The sequence below is a fragment of the Stegodyphus dumicola genome, chromosome 4 (genome assembly GCF_044657685.1).
Source record: "Stegodyphus dumicola isolate Sdum_Otavi_A_Nest chromosome 4, ASM4465768v1".
NCBI lineage: Eukaryota > Metazoa > Arthropoda > Arachnida > Araneae > Eresidae > Stegodyphus > Stegodyphus dumicola.
The window spans coordinates 211,096,709-211,112,625 of NC_140771.1; the positions used below are offsets into that span (position 1 = coordinate 211,096,709).

At 32.8% G+C, this 15,917-nt stretch overlaps 1 protein-coding gene across 1 annotated transcript in view; it reads right to left on the minus strand.

Annotated features, from left to right (window-relative positions):
• Window positions 1–6,022: 6,022 nt before the first annotated feature.
• Window positions 6,023–15,917, minus strand: part of LOC118184135 (nose resistant to fluoxetine protein 6-like) — a 59,002-nt gene continuing 49,107 nt past the window's right edge. The window contains exons 12-15 of the mRNA XM_035353785.2: window positions 15,449–15,566; window positions 11,600–11,786; window positions 11,206–11,348; window positions 6,023–6,791 (exon numbers count right to left, since the gene is read on the minus strand). Of these exons, the coding sequence (XP_035209676.1) occupies window positions 6,519–6,791; window positions 11,206–11,348; window positions 11,600–11,786; window positions 15,449–15,566 (721 nt within the window). The 3' untranslated portion in view covers window positions 6,023–6,518. The remainder of the gene's footprint in view (window positions 6,792–11,205; window positions 11,349–11,599; window positions 11,787–15,448; window positions 15,567–15,917) is intronic.

The following is a 15,917-nucleotide window of genomic DNA, read 5'->3' on the forward strand; positions in this document are numbered from 1 at the left end:
CATGGTTTAGATCCCTCCTTGCAAATATATATCTCTATTTAAAATGTATATTTATAATTAGCTTTTGTACGGATAGTGGCAGATTCTGACTTCTCTGGAATGGTAAACCATTTTAAGAATATTCCTTCACCATCATTATAGTTGGCCTTTTTAAATCTTTTCCTTAATCCTACCAAAAAGTCACCGAAGCCTAGTGTAATGACTAGAATTCAAGTCTTGACAAATCACAGAGTGACTTTTAAAAATGTGCTTATTCTAAATCCTAGGTGTACATAAAAATGTATATTGCTTTAAAAAAAGGTATTTCAAACGTAAAAGTTTGTTTAACAAATTTTTTATTCAGTAAAAGTCACGAAATACCTTTGCACATAAAAACATCTTCAAAATCATTTTTATTTGTTGCCTTTGCTACACTGCCTGACATTCTAGTACATTTTGCTGCTGTTAAACATTTCTGCAGTAGAAGACAGATATATTTTTTATATTTCTGAGGTGTCGTTTAACGTTAAACGACACCTCAGAGTACTGAATGCGCGTGTCATACAAAGTTTTGAAATCAGTAAAATTAATTTCGTTGCATGCAAGTTGAAAGTGAAGTTAACTAAAACAGCAGACGATAAAATGGTGAAGGTAAAAATTAATCTTATGGCAGAAAAAAAATCTTCAAAACTTTTGAATAATATTGTTTATAAATTCAAAAAATAGCTTTTCATGTATTATTAATATATATTTATTAGGCATTATTAATAAAAATGAAAATAAAAAAATTCCCCATGAATGCTCCTCAGTAAAGCTTTATTTTGAAATTTAGGGTTAAGAATAACTGTTGGAATTCCCTGAAGATTATAATAAAGTGTTTAAACCACATTTGACGTTACTATCGCTCATGATAAATATGACAAATTTCAAAACGGGGCAATATAGAAATTCACGTACTTCCTAGGTTTTTTTTACATTAAAAACTCTATTTTTTTTGGAGGCATGCCTAGAAATTCATCTACTTTAAGACGATGGCAAAAGTTTTATAATTCAAAATGTTTTCCAAAAAATTTACAAAAATTATTTTAAATTACAAATTTAAAAAAAAATCAAAAATGTGCGAATTTTATTTGGATTGATCCTGATTTGGAATTCCGAAAGAATGAATGAAGTTAATTTAATTTTTATAAAGATATACTAATAAATATATGCCAGATTCAATGAACATTGAGGACCTAAAATTCTGAGACCTAATTTTTTTAAAAACTACTCGAGCGATTTTTAGGAAAATTGGCACTTTGGCATAATTTGAGGAGTAAGATCGAAATATGGAAAAAAAAGCAGTATGTAATTTCAGAAAAAGTTCGATTATGTGTCAAAACACCTGTGTTAGAACAATTGGTTATATATAAATCTAATCTATATCCTATGACATGAAGAACACAGGTTTTGTCAAAGGGTATAGTAGGAACGGGAGATTTATCACTATCACCTATTTTTTTTACTTGGTATACTTTTTTTATAATTTTAAACTTTATATTATATTAGCATATTTGTTCCCAGTGAAGAAAGCTCCTCATACAGTTACACTTGGTATATTACAGCGATTTTTAGTTTGAGGATTTTTCATGAGCAAATGTTAAATTTACATGCCATCATTTGTTGGATTCTATCACCACTGAAACAACTGCTGCCAAAATTTGTCTAGCAAGACAAGAACCCCATTGCTATTTGTTTTTGCTTATACAACATTCCATCAAATATTATCATTGCTGAATCAAACTATTGCATTTTTATCGCCGAGGATTTAAATGCGAAGCATCATGTATGGAACTCTTGTAATATCAACAGTAATGGATGAACTTTACGAAAATTTTCTAACTTAAATTGTATAACCGTTATTGGACCTTCGAAGTCTACCAGTTTTTGCCACAATCCAGATGTTCTTAACATAGTAATAGTTCATAGTGAAAACCTCCGATGTGCATCCACACCTTGAAGCAGTCGAAGAACTAAACTCCCATCCCTTTCTAGGGAAGTTTAATATGCTTGGGCTCTATCCAATGCCTAAGAAGAAACAGGAAAGAAGACTTGTTAACTATATTCTCGGATAGTAACGCAAATGATGCTTCTCTTTCTAATGTTAAAAATCGCAATATGCCATCGATTTCTCAACCAGAGAGTTCCTTCTCAAGAACCCAAGCGCTCTGCCTAATTACGTTCTAGATATGACTATGCGGGTAGAAAATCAAGGATAAAAACAGGACAAGGTGCAGACTTACCTTAGATCCAGACGCAAAATTACTTTTAAGTTTTAAAGTCATAAAAATATCTAAAGTCTCTTATTTTTCGCCCCGAAAGGTGGGATCAGTTATTTGAAAACGTTGAAATCGATAATCTATGGAAAATTAGTTTTACATTTTAAATTATTTAAACTAAAGAAAAATTTTAGATTCCAAGCAACTGAATGTCGGTCCTCTAAAACACCAAGATGACGCGTATTGACGCGTATTACTGTGAACAAGAGATGGCCAATTTCATAGGAGATATATCATTCAGGGTTCTTTCACAGCAAATGCTCCCCCACCCCGCCTGGCCAGAGACAGAAGATGAAGTCAGGCTTATTTTTCAAAACTTATTTAAACTTATTCAAAACTTATTTCAAAACTTATTTAAACTTATTCAAAACTTATTTCAAAACTTAGAAATATCCAGCAATTTATATCCTCCGGTTTCTCATACAGAAGTATTGTATCTCATTCAGACACTTAATATTAAGGATAACTAAAATTTCCAATAAGGCTATCAAAGAAGAACATAGAAAGGTCAAAATTTTAATAACCAACATTTTTTACACATGCCATCGACATACTTCCCACAGTGGAAATAAGCTGACGTCACAACTTTTCCTAAACCTACCTAAGAATCTTAACTACAAACCCATTAGTCTCTTTTATTCAAGGAAGCTCTTTGAAAGGACCCTCCAGCGAAGGTTTATAAAGTGCACAGAGAAGTATAATATCATCACAGGAGGGTAGAACCCAATCCGGTTAAATTTGTCGATAAAACTGTGAATGCTTTCACTAAAAAGATGTATGTAAAGGCGGTATGTTTTTATAATTTTGAAAAAGCATTTGACAGCATCTGGCATCATAGGTTGATTTTCAAATCATAAGACTTCGGCTCCTTTCCAATATTATTAAATGCAGCAATTCATTTTTCACGCTCTCATTAGAGAACCCCTTTCTTCTAGAATTCGTATATGAGCCGGAATTCCTCAGGGTGGTTTCTAAGCCCAATGTTTAATTATTTGTGAACGGCCTGCCACATCCACTTGGAACGTATGTTGCCAAATATACTAAATGATTCAGCACTGTTTCACATAATGCAATAAAAAACTTCAATTTAGCATATTAATAATATTCCTCATTTGTGTTGAACGTGGCGTATCAAAATTAACCCATTGAAAACCAATTTTATTATCTTCAGGACACAGCATAAGAATGCTGCTAAAATACTAAGTGATATTTTCATCGATGGTACTGAACTCCCAATCGTCTCCTAAACAAAATATCACAGATATATTTTAGACATTAAATTAAGTTCAAGGAGCACGTCAAATACGCCCTTACTATAATAAACTTCTCTTTCAAGTCCTCATACAGCCTACTTGGCAAGGAATTGAAAACTGATCCCGAGAGCAAAAAATTCTCTGCTTCTGATTGATTGCTTACTTGCGTTGTACCAGCAAGGGCATTCTCTACAAAAACAGCTGGAAAAAGGTTCTATCGCTTCCAGAACAAGTTTTAAAAATCATGGTCAGTATGCCAGGGTTTGTGCGTAATAGTAGTATCTTAAATGATTTAAATATAACTCACTTGTAGTACTATGTTTCAAAAACTTGCTATAGCTTCTTTAATAAGACTTCAATCTCAGATTTCCATACAATTGCGGCACTCATGAATTATGATCGTGCGGTATTAAATAATTTTAAAAGATTAAGAAATGTGCATCTCTATCTCAAATGGTGAAATAAGACCAGCAGTTAATCATGAAATTTTTATGACTCCCTAAATTTGAATTTATTCTGCAGATGTTATCTTTTTTTTTGTGTGTGTGTTAACGTATCTCTCCGTTGAATATTTTTTCGTTATTTATATATGCTTCATTAACTTAGTGTTTCTATAGTCGAATAGTGTGAGTGTATCATTCCAGAAACATTTCATTATTTTTACATCCTACACAGTGTCACCAGCTCTACAGCATAATTTGCGCAACTTGATCAGCCAGGCGCTTTGTGAATTAGTTCATATTTTCCACTATTTATCTTAAGGGAATATGTATAAAGACTCAGGTGAAAACATGCATATGGTTAGAAGCCTGAAAAAGAACTTTCCAAGTTCCCAAGCAACTTCTTCTTCGTGGTGGTGTATTTTCTGTATTGGATAGTTTAATTAAATAATTAAATCGACACATGTAGTTTGTTAATTTGTTTTTAATAAAACTGTTAGTAAATTTATTAATTGTGAAATTCATAATGAATATTTCTAATTCTTTAGAAATATATGATTATTAATGCAAATAATTTAACCCAACGGTTAGATTAACATTGGCATCGATTATTATGCTTTAGAAATAGATGAGTGCCACTGTAAAACGTTTACAATTTTGAAACTGAAAAGTATTATTTTGTCAGAAATTTTAATCTGGTTTAGACTGTAAATTTTAATTTTTAAATAGCTCACCTTTTGTACCTTTAAAATCATTGGTTTTATCAAGGCATTTAAAATACTTTTTTTTTTATTTCGCATTGTAGTTAATAAGTGCAATAGTCGAATAGTGAGAGTGTATCATTCCAGAAAAACATTTAATTATTTTTACATCCTACCTAAATCTACGTACCTAAATGCGAGTTTAAATACATCAGGGGAATCAAATTTCTTAATAAAATTGTATTCTTTAAACGAAGAAGAATAGGCTGCATAACGCAATAGTTAGCTATTATTGAAATATCATGAATTTTCACATAGATTTTTTTCTTGAAGCTTTTAAAATTATTAAAAAGTGTTAATTGAGGTACGTATCCCAATTTTTTAAAAAATATTAATGTTTTTAATTTCTGGAAATGAATTATAGAGTTCAACGAGGTTGTTGGAAATTCCATTAAGTGGTAAGGATATATATAAACTTCGGAACTATAGCAATTAAAATTTAACCTTTCAGCACGGTTAATAGCTTTAAAGACTTTTATGCTATTATTTATAATATACCGGTCATGATTTGTAAGGATACTAAGTTTTACTAATGTTTATTTTATTTTAAATCTATACTATCACTTATTTTCTACTCCCGGCCAGAATTAAACACTTTAACTTATTTATGCAAATTGTCTTGCTAACGCCAAGTGCTTAAGTTGTGGCTTTTTGCCAAGCAAGGGAGAGCAGTTATTGGAAGCAAGCCGCTTGCCACTGTAGTGTTAAGAGTTTTCCCCCTGTTGCTGGTTGCCTTCAAGGCCACAGGTTTAGCCCTCTTGATAATTGCAGACGTATCGTAGTTTTAGAAGATCGGCGTACTACATACGTACCTTTCTTTAAATAAAGGCCAATTTTAGTGCTAGGCACTTGTATACTAATTCAAAGTTAGTTTTTAGTTAGAGTTTTAGTTAGTAGTTTTTATATTCTTACGTTCAGACCACGAGTGGTTGGTCTCTGTATCCCGAAGTTCGGGAATACCTGTAAAGATAGAAAATAAAGGGTTTCGTATACCCTTCCTGCTTGTCTTGTCTACTTCACATCTTCCTGAACATAGCTTGAGTAAGCTCCCTGTTCCTATTCAGGACCACTCATGTTTCCAAAGCAAATCAAGAGGAATACAAGTCCTGATAGATTAATTAAACTGATGTTATATTTAAAAGCTGACAAGAGTATTAGAAAAAGAATAAGTCTATGACTTTTTATTAACATCATTAGCTATGAATCTAAATTTAATTGGAATTTTACGATATTTACGCTTTTCTAGAAACCTAATTTGTTTAACAATGATGTTCCCTTGAAATAGAGAAAATTTATGTGTAGTACAATTTTAAAGTTTTTTCTGAATAATTTCTTGGTAGAATATTTAGTAAATTATACTAAATTGCTATCTGCTTTGCCGAAAGTAGTAATGGCAATATTGGTTTTAAGGTTTTGATTTCATTCCAAGATTTGATTTCATTTCTAAGGTTTCAAGTTCCTTGAAATTAAATTTTTCAATAAAAAATATACTCGCAAATAGATCATTAAAATGAGAGAACTTGAGGGTCGCTAGCAGATGGACTTCTTTTCTTGTTTTTCATTTTTGATAAATTGTCTACCTTACTCTAGATTTTCTGAGTTCTGATACATTTCTAAATTAATTTTATTTTAAAATTATAAAAAAAAATCATATAACGTTATAATGAATCATTATAAACAAGGCGTTTTTTTTCATTATAAATATGCTATTGGAAATGTCATAAAGATGCAGCGCATTTGTTACGTGCATTAAAAGCATACAAATTTTTAACATTTAGTTACAGTGCTTTTATTGTCTGTATCAACACATTCAGGTGTATTATTAGAAAGTGTAATAGCTTCGTTAATAGACATTTTCTCTTTATAACCATTTAAATTTTTATCCTTGTCCACATTCCTGTCCTCTGCTGATAACTTTGGAATACCCTCGAATGTGCCTAATGCCATCTTCTGTAGAGACATAAAAGGTGCTTCAACCATCATATTGACGATAACAGCAAGAAGGAAGCTGATGCACAAATGCCCAAACGCCAGCCATGCCTGAAAATATATACAAAATATTAATAATTTACAATCTTTAACATGAGTACAAAATACTGATAAAGAAATTCCAGCTGCTAAGAAAAACGCAGTATGAATTAAAAAATGATCTAATAGGAGCAACCTACAAAATAAAAATTAGAAATAAGGAATTCGAGGTATATTAAATACATCTCGAAATGTAAAAAGAGCGCATTCTCTTCCTACATTTGTCCCATACTCCGTTAGTTGGCAAACCAAAAGATTGGACTGAATGTAATTATGGTTGATTGTAAATCCATTTGCACCTCGGATGACAATATAACTTAGCCAATTTCATATAGTGCGTGAGAGTACAGCCCTTACAATATGCTTACATTTCAATAAAATTAGACTATTTATAAAAATACGAGTGTCTTTATTAATAGTAACTTTCTAGTAGAAGCAGAACTTTATAGTCTGGTTTTTGTTACGAATGTTTTGCCCATGTTTCGCTGATTAATAGATTATATTTCACTGCAAAAATTATGTTTAATTTTAGTTAGTTAATATTTTCAAACAGCTGTCTTGTTATAAGCTATTTTCTCACTCTTTTCTGCATGCCTTCTTGGTGTAACGATAGCACACTCGGCGCGTATTCTAGAGGTCCAGGTTCGAGTCCCGGCGAGGGCATTGCTCTTTTTCCACGAATCCTACTTCAAATAACCTAATGACTCTACAGTGGCGCCTGAACTAAAAAGGTGGTGGATGATGATTTTCCACCACCAGGATTAGTGATTGGGTTCTTTAATTCTTAGTCCTCCTTATAAAACAAGAAGTATATAAGGTATTTTCTCCCTCCTTTCAGCATGCCTTCGTGGTGTAACGGTAGCACACTCGGGGCGTATTCGACAGGTCCAGGTTCGAGTCACGGTTAGGGCATTGCTCATTTTCCACGACTCCTGCTGCAAATAACCTAATGGCTCTACATTGTATTGGTGAAAATAGTAGATGATTCTTTTCAGCATTCCTGAAGAGGTTTCATAACAATATAGAAATTTCCAGAAAGGAGAAATCTTTTGAAACTTATCAAACTTATTATAACCGCATGCATATTGTTACGAAATGTACAGGCGCGGTAAGATGGCTTCCCCGCAAAGCAATTTTAGGGTTGCCATATAATGGAAAGGGAAGTCAAGGTTGCCACATCTGGCGAGAAATCGCCCATTCGTCGACAAAATTGGCGATATGCCATGGACGGATGGAGAACCTTCTGGAACGAATTCTTACCGGTTTAGCCCAGAATGTTCTCGAACACAAACCGAAAGCCATATAAACCCGGCTGGTTCGCAGTGCGAGTTAGTATGTCTCATTTAGTTAGTCCGTGCGGAGATGATCAAGTGGACAGCCCGCCAGCGAGTGCCGAGTGGGTCATCGTGTGCATCGAAGAGTCTGTTAGTGTATTGCGGTTAATGCATCGACGAGAAAGTGTGTTAAGCTCCGGGAACGACTGAATCTAAAAGTCGGGAGCTGTGCTCTGTGTGTCGTCGAGTGCATCGCGATTTGTAGCTTGGAGAGTCTCGAGAGTACGCGGAGTTCCGAGAACGACCAAGCAGAGTCGGGAGCTGTACTCTGCTGCTTTGCAGTAAAGCTTTGCAGTAAAGCAGCAGAGTCGGGAGCTGTACTCTGCTGCTTTGCAGTAAAGCTGTCTATACCGTTATAGCCTGATAGTGTGAAGGCTTTCTCGCTGATTGTGTCAGCGTGCTTGTATAGTAGTTCTTCGACGACTGTAACATGATTTTGGAGTTGACCTGATTAATATTGGTAAATAAAGTTTGTTTCGATATTCCATCAAGTAGTGTCGTCGTTATTCACTCCAAACCCACACGAGCCTCGTACGAAAGTGAAGGAAGAAAATAACGTAACAACTGGTGTCAGAAAAAAAAAAGCAAGAGGTTTCATAACAATATAGAAATTTCTAATCTTTTGAAAGTTATCAAACTTATTATAACCGTATGCATATACTATAAGATTACTTTCTCTCTTATTTAAAGGAAATTTTAAAAGTATTAATAGATTACTAATTATTAACACCTGCTTCTGAATAGGTTTAAATTTTAGCTATGACTTTCAAAGGGATATTTGGCGAGATACAGGTTTCCCATTGAAAGTTTCCAAATAACATTTGAACGAAGACATCTAGAACTAGGTAACTGAAGTAATAGTATGGTGATGGGTAATAGTGAGATAATAGTCACTTGGCCATGTTCTGAGATGAGATTTACGGCAGGAAATTTTCGGAGTTAATCATACTATCTAAGGAACAAAAGGGCATGCGCAGGTAGTGGGAAACAAAAATTTGTAGAGATTATAGAATTATTTGGAAGGGATATTTTGAAAAAAATAAATTGTGCAAATAGAAAGCTGTAAAACTTCAGAATTTTGTTTGATGCAAAAGGTTCATTTATATGACGTAAAATCTAATGTACAGCCTTTCACGACTACATACTGTGCAATTAGTCACGCTTTACCATATTTTAGGAAACATAATGCATGTCTGCTGCCCATCATGTTGTATAAGACGAAAAAAATGTGTTACTTTTCTCTTTTTTCTCTTTTTACTTTGTGTCCTAATATTGCTGTTTATATGCATTCTATCGAAAAGCGAAATTTGATTTTTCACATTACAGGATTGTGAGAAACAAAGACCAGACTTTAAACCACTATATTGTAATTCAAAAGTCAAACAACAAAAATCAGCGTTATATTTACAAAATTTTCACAGGACTAGTTTCGATGGTTTTACCGAACCACCATCTTCAGCTACAAAACCGCAAATGAACAAGCTATTGAATGGCTATTGACAGGGGCTTTCCACCCAACATTATTAATCAAGCAGTTAAAAAATTCTCATCTCAACACACTAAAAGGCACACTCTTGTTTTAGGAGATTATAAAAATTCTGTTGTCATTCCATTCTTTCCATCAATTAGCTATAAAGTTGCACATATTTTGCAGAAATTTAACTTTCGGGTTGTTTATTCTCCCATCAATAAAATTCCGAGTTCCATACTCAAGGACCCCATTCCGGATATGAATTCCTGGGATATTTATAGGATTCCTTGCCAGTGTGGTTTAATTTACATTGGCCAAACTAAGAGAGCCTTGAAGTTTCGCGTCAAGGAACATGAGGCATATGTTAGAAAAAAGGAAACACACAAGTCTTCTGTTGCTCAACATTGTTGGTCCGAAAATCACACTTTCAATTTTTCTGCTGCCAAAATTATTCAAAAAACATCTTCCATTGGAGAACTGGATTTTCTAGAGGCATTTCACGTTCATAAAAATCTTTCTGTTCTAGTTAACGATCCTAATTCCAATCCAAATTTGCCTTCGGCCTTTAAAGAAATTATGTTTTAGTTCTGGTTTCGCCAACAGATGGCGCCACTTGCTTATTCTTGTCCAGGCTTTCTTATCTTATCTAATCATTATTTCCTATCTTGTTCATTTGCGGTTTTGTAGCTGAAGATGGTGGTTCGGTAAAACCATCGAAACTAGTCCTGTGAAAATTTTGTAAATATAACGCTGATTTTTGTTCTTTGACTTCTGAATTAGTATTTATTCGGCGTGTTATTGTGTCTTCACTATATTGTATTTGTTAGTACAAAGGGACTATTGTTTCCGTTTTGCGATTTTGCGTCGAATCACTCTGAATGTCCATTTCACTTTTCAAACTGTTGCCACAAATATCATCGCCCTGTATTATATTTGAAGAAATTAAATAATGAAGAATCTACATAAATGTATGTATTTCTCACATTGTGGTAAAACAACAGTACCTAGAGCCATTCAATTTTGAATGACGTAATCCTACTGCGAAATGAATGATGAAAATTTATATAATTTTCAAATACGGAGTTACAAAATCCTTGCACCAGTTTTTGAAAAGTACTTCAACTGATACTTCAACATATCTATTTTAACTGATATACAAGTTTCTTCCCGCATTTCAAAAATTTTTTATAACTTTCTCACATTTAATTCCACAATCTAGATTTAATCTGTGCAATTAACTTATACATACCAGTGACATGAAAATGTACAATTGGCAGAAATCCATATCACTTTCGACAGAACTTGCCAATTCGTTATATAGTCTCATACAATTCAGAATTTGACATATTACACTTAAGACTTATTATTTTTATTATTATTATATAGAATAAGTATAAGGCTATTCCTTGAATTCTTAAATCCAAAGAGGTTAAGTGAAGACAATACATAAACTATCGTGCAACACAGAAAAATATTCATTTAAATAAGAGACAGTTCAATATTAGTTTTCATGTTTCGTTCATTTAAATTATCTTTCCTCGCCTGCATTTAATGACATATTTTTAAAAAATAATTTTTTGATAGATGCAGGATAATAACGTCATTAAAAATGCATACTTACAAATACATAATAATCAATAGGGAAGGCTGCCTTTGTCCATCCAGCGTATATAAGCTGAAGATTTGGATGAATAAGATACATGAGAAAAGTAAGACGAGCTAAGGGTGTCCATATTTTCAAAGATAACAAGTAATTAACGAAGCCTGCAAAATATTTCATTAAAATTTAATCAGTTATTTTTTTATATTTCAAATCTTATTTAACCCGCATTTCAAAAATCATTTATATGCATAAGCTTTCATTAAAGATGATTTGCATCAGCATAAATTGTATTTGCAATTTTCTCCATCAGAAATTCAGTAATAAATACTTATTAAATTAGCTTATACTTTTATAGGTCTTAAGTGCTTATTAAAACTACGCATACCGTTATTAAAAGCTTTTAGGTGCTTACCTCCTTGCCCAGTAAAACAACAAACTACAGTCCACGCCACTCCCAAGACGAAAGCAAGTTTGTAAGTAGAACCATATGCAATGAGTTCAGCAATTGTTGGTTCAGTTCCGCTTTGCCATTTCCGAGGCCCGAATACCACACATGAAGTCAACGTAATTGCCAGCAACCATCCCAGAATTAGAAAACACTGAAATATTAAATCACATTTCACCTTTTCCTTTCTTACTACTATCCACATTTAAGCATATATGGAGTGTTAAATTAAAGAGAAACTTATGAGGAAAAAATGGAGTTGAAATGTAAAAATAAGATATGCAACGAAAAAAAAGAGCAAAAATAAAAATTTCGTAATTCATTAAAATTTATAAATAAATATACATAGAAATATAATTTTTAAAATTCATAAATATACATTTTTAAAATTCATAAATATACATAGAAAAAAATTCTCTTCTAGGTAAAAGAATAGTTTAGGGTACCTCTTGGCGAAACTTGGCGATTTTTGACGGTACATGGATACCGATTTTGTGCAATTCTTTGACTCGTTATTTTGGCTTGCGAAGCGGCGATTTTTGGGCCAAAAATCTCTGCTATACAAAGCCAAAATAACAAGACAAACAATTGCACAAACTCGGTATCCATGTACACATCGACTTATTTTCACTTAAAAAAAAATCCCCGAATTGCACAAAAATGGCATTGCGCACTTCTTTGACTTTATCCATGTACAGTCGACCTATTTTCACTTTTAAAAAAGTCCCCGAATTGCACAAAAATGGCATTGCGCGCTCTTTTAACTTTATCCATGTACACGTCGATCTATTTTCACTTTAAAAAAAATCCCAGAATTGCACAAACTTGCATTGCGCACTCCCTTTACTTTGTCCATGTACACATCGATATATTTTCACTTAAAAAGTCAAAGGAGCACCAAATTCTATAATATAGCAAACAAAAAAATACATAATCTCAATAAAATACATTTTAAATCAAACAATAAAATAGCATAAAAAAGTAAAAACATGTTATACATTTAAGCACTACCAAAAGCAAATATTCACTCACCTTGATTTTCGAGTTCGTTTGGTACACCCAGAGCCACGTAGAAATCAAAATATCAATCATACTCAAATGACGTTTGCCAAACCAGGTACTTTTTCTGATTGAACGCTTCACATAGTGACCATCTGAACCTTTCTTCCTACAAACTCATTCAAATCCATCTAAACGGTTTTTACGCTCGACTAGAGGCATATCCTTCCTACATACAGGACACTTATTATGGCCACTAAGTAAACTTTCATTTACACATCAGTCAATTAAAGCTCTTTTTCCCATTCGCTCCAAATCGTACAGAAACTTCAAATTACAAATTAATCTTACTACATTCGGCCATTCTACCGTCTAAAGAATCAAACAAACACACACCACAAAAACGCTTACAAAACATCCCATGATTCAAAATTTCCTAGAATCATGCACCCGATTACGTCACAATAGGGTTTCCATAACATTCAGCTACTCAGGCTACCATAAATGAAACAACAACTTGGCGATAAATGAAACAACAACTTTGCCATAATACAAGATGTACCTTAATGTCTACTCTACCCCTCTTCTACTTTAGAATGATGACGTTTTAATAAAACGTCTTGAATTTTACAATACAAAGCATTTATTCAAATTAGATTTAAAATGCATTTATTGCCGATAAAAGACACTGATCGTTATTTTGCAGTGATACATATAATCGTTAATAACGTACAATTTTTCGAGAAAAAATGCTCTCTTTGGATATGTGAAAAGGCTGAAATTATGCGTTGTCCCATAAGGGCATGGCCCATTACTACTCAGTTTGGTAAGACCACTGAACACTTGTAGTTTTATTTAGATTTAAATCATGGGGAACGGGCTGGCCGTTCCTAGTTTTCAGAAACAGAATTTCCTTCCACAAGAAGACGGCAGATAAGTCAGTAAGTTTGTATACCAACATTATGACAAATATGATAAAGTAGCACATACTGAAAATGTAAGTTTAGTAAAAGTTTGAAACATAAACTTATCCTGATTATTTTGTTTCTTAATGCATAACTATATGCACAGCAATGATAATTTACAACAATAGGATGAATACCTAAATTAGACATAAGAACAAATTATGTATACAAAAATAAGGTTAACTTACATATACCAAAACGGAAAACACGTTAAGAAAATAATTCGACCTAAAATTTGTTTAAACCGTAATATAACACATGAAATATGCAATTTATCTCAAGAAAATATATTTTTTCCCTTCCTTCCGCATTCAATATTTTTATTACACACAACCATGATTAAACCGATGATAAAATCAAATCTAAAAAACTGATTATATACCCCATTGACAACAATTATTGGAAGTTTGAATCATCCATTCAAAGACAGCCAAATAGCTGTTTGAAATAGTCACATATAGCATATAAAACTGATTTATACTTCAGATTTTCTTTTTGTTGGTTGGAAATGATTAAAATTTTTTATTGGTTGCTTTGCAAGATTCTCACTAGTGTATTTCTCAGTTACTGTAGAAAGTGAGTAACCTTAAGAACTAGTTAGCGAATAATCGCTTAACTTCGTGTAACAAAAAACAACAAGATGGAAGGGTAACTAATCCTTTATTATTCCAATAAGATTTAAGAAAACTCCGTCCTGGAGTGTACAATTAAAGCCGAAAGCCGACACATGGACTTGAACTTTAGAGACTAAGAAATAAGCTAAAACTAAGATTAACTAAAGAGATATAACCGAAGCTATTAAGATTCGAATCGAGTTGGTCCCTTAACTCTATTTGACTACGAAGCTTAGCAAGGGCCTGAGTACGGCCGAGCGTAATAACAGCTTTGAGAGAGAGAGTAGCCAAAAGGCAGACGCGCGCAAATCAGAAACTCTGATTCTCTCTAACTCAGCAAGTAGACTTCGCGGTTTAAATACCGCTCCTCCTCATTAAGTATTCGGAGTGATTCCAAAACTACGTTCTGGTAGGAAGTAGTAAGTTTAAGTTAAGAATTTGACAGGAAAGGAACTTTAACTTAAAATTTAACTGTTAATAAAATTAACATAATTCTTACAGCTTATTGGTTATTTATTGGTTGTAAATGGTTTTAAATTAAATTGGTTGGTTCGAAATGGTTTTTGGCTGGCTGGAAATGGTTTCGTTGGTTAGAATGGTTTGGAAAAGGTTTTGTTTTTAAAAATTTTTTTATGAAGTCTCTTTCCTTTGTAAATTTTGCATATTCTTATAAAGAAATAGGGCTACATTACTCTGGAAAATATCCAGATAATTTTTTATTCAATTTTTAAATATATTTACACTTATATTCCTCTCTCGTGTTTAAATTTGATAATGGATTAAATTTCAAAACCTCCAAAATACAAAACGTGATGATTATTTTATTTAACTATATGCGGAACATGCAAAGATTCAATCCTTTAATTTAAACGTGATAAAGCACATTAGGATTATCTGCGTAAGGGGGCTGCCTTCGTGAGAGACTTTTTAAAGGTGTCATTTACGTTACAAATAAGTAAAACCATGAAAGCACCCACTCTGTCATCAAGTTCATCAGTTTTCCAGCTCAAGTGAAATTAATTCAATTCAGCGGTCTTAAACATCCGATTGCTGCTGAATACGAACACGCAGATTAAACACAGTTTTAAGCATTTAGAACTGTAAATGCATATTACTACTTTAAAAATTGTTATATGCATATTACTTTACTTTAAAAAGGAATTCGCCGGAAACTGAAATTTAATTTCATCCCCTTCTCAAATTATATACTTTTAAGGCATGTTTATTTTCTTTCTTACCTTAGAAATCTTCAAATCCGGTTTTGTAGCTAATAAGTAGCCAATGAGTATTCCAGTGAAATAAGGGGCTGCATGAGATATGGGCAGGTACATATTATGCTGAAATGCTTTGAGTTCTCTGGAAAAGAAAAAAAAATGCTTTTAAGATCGTATCCATGGCGTCTTACTAGTTTATATTACAACTGGCATGAATTTTACATGATCAACTTCTACAGGATTATTTTTAAACTTTATTAAAAATTTCATGGAATGTTTAGAGGCGGCACTTTATTATGCATTTCATTATAACAGAATACTCTTAGAGTTCGCAATGGCTTTTTCTCGTCACTTCTACGGTTTTCCTTAATTTATCGAATGTTTTAGTTCTGCGTTTTGAAACCGTTCATTTTATCGTTTTAAATACGTAATAGTCTATTTAGAAAACATCTGGGGAATTCGAAGAGTTAGGAATTGTTTGTTTCTTCTATTT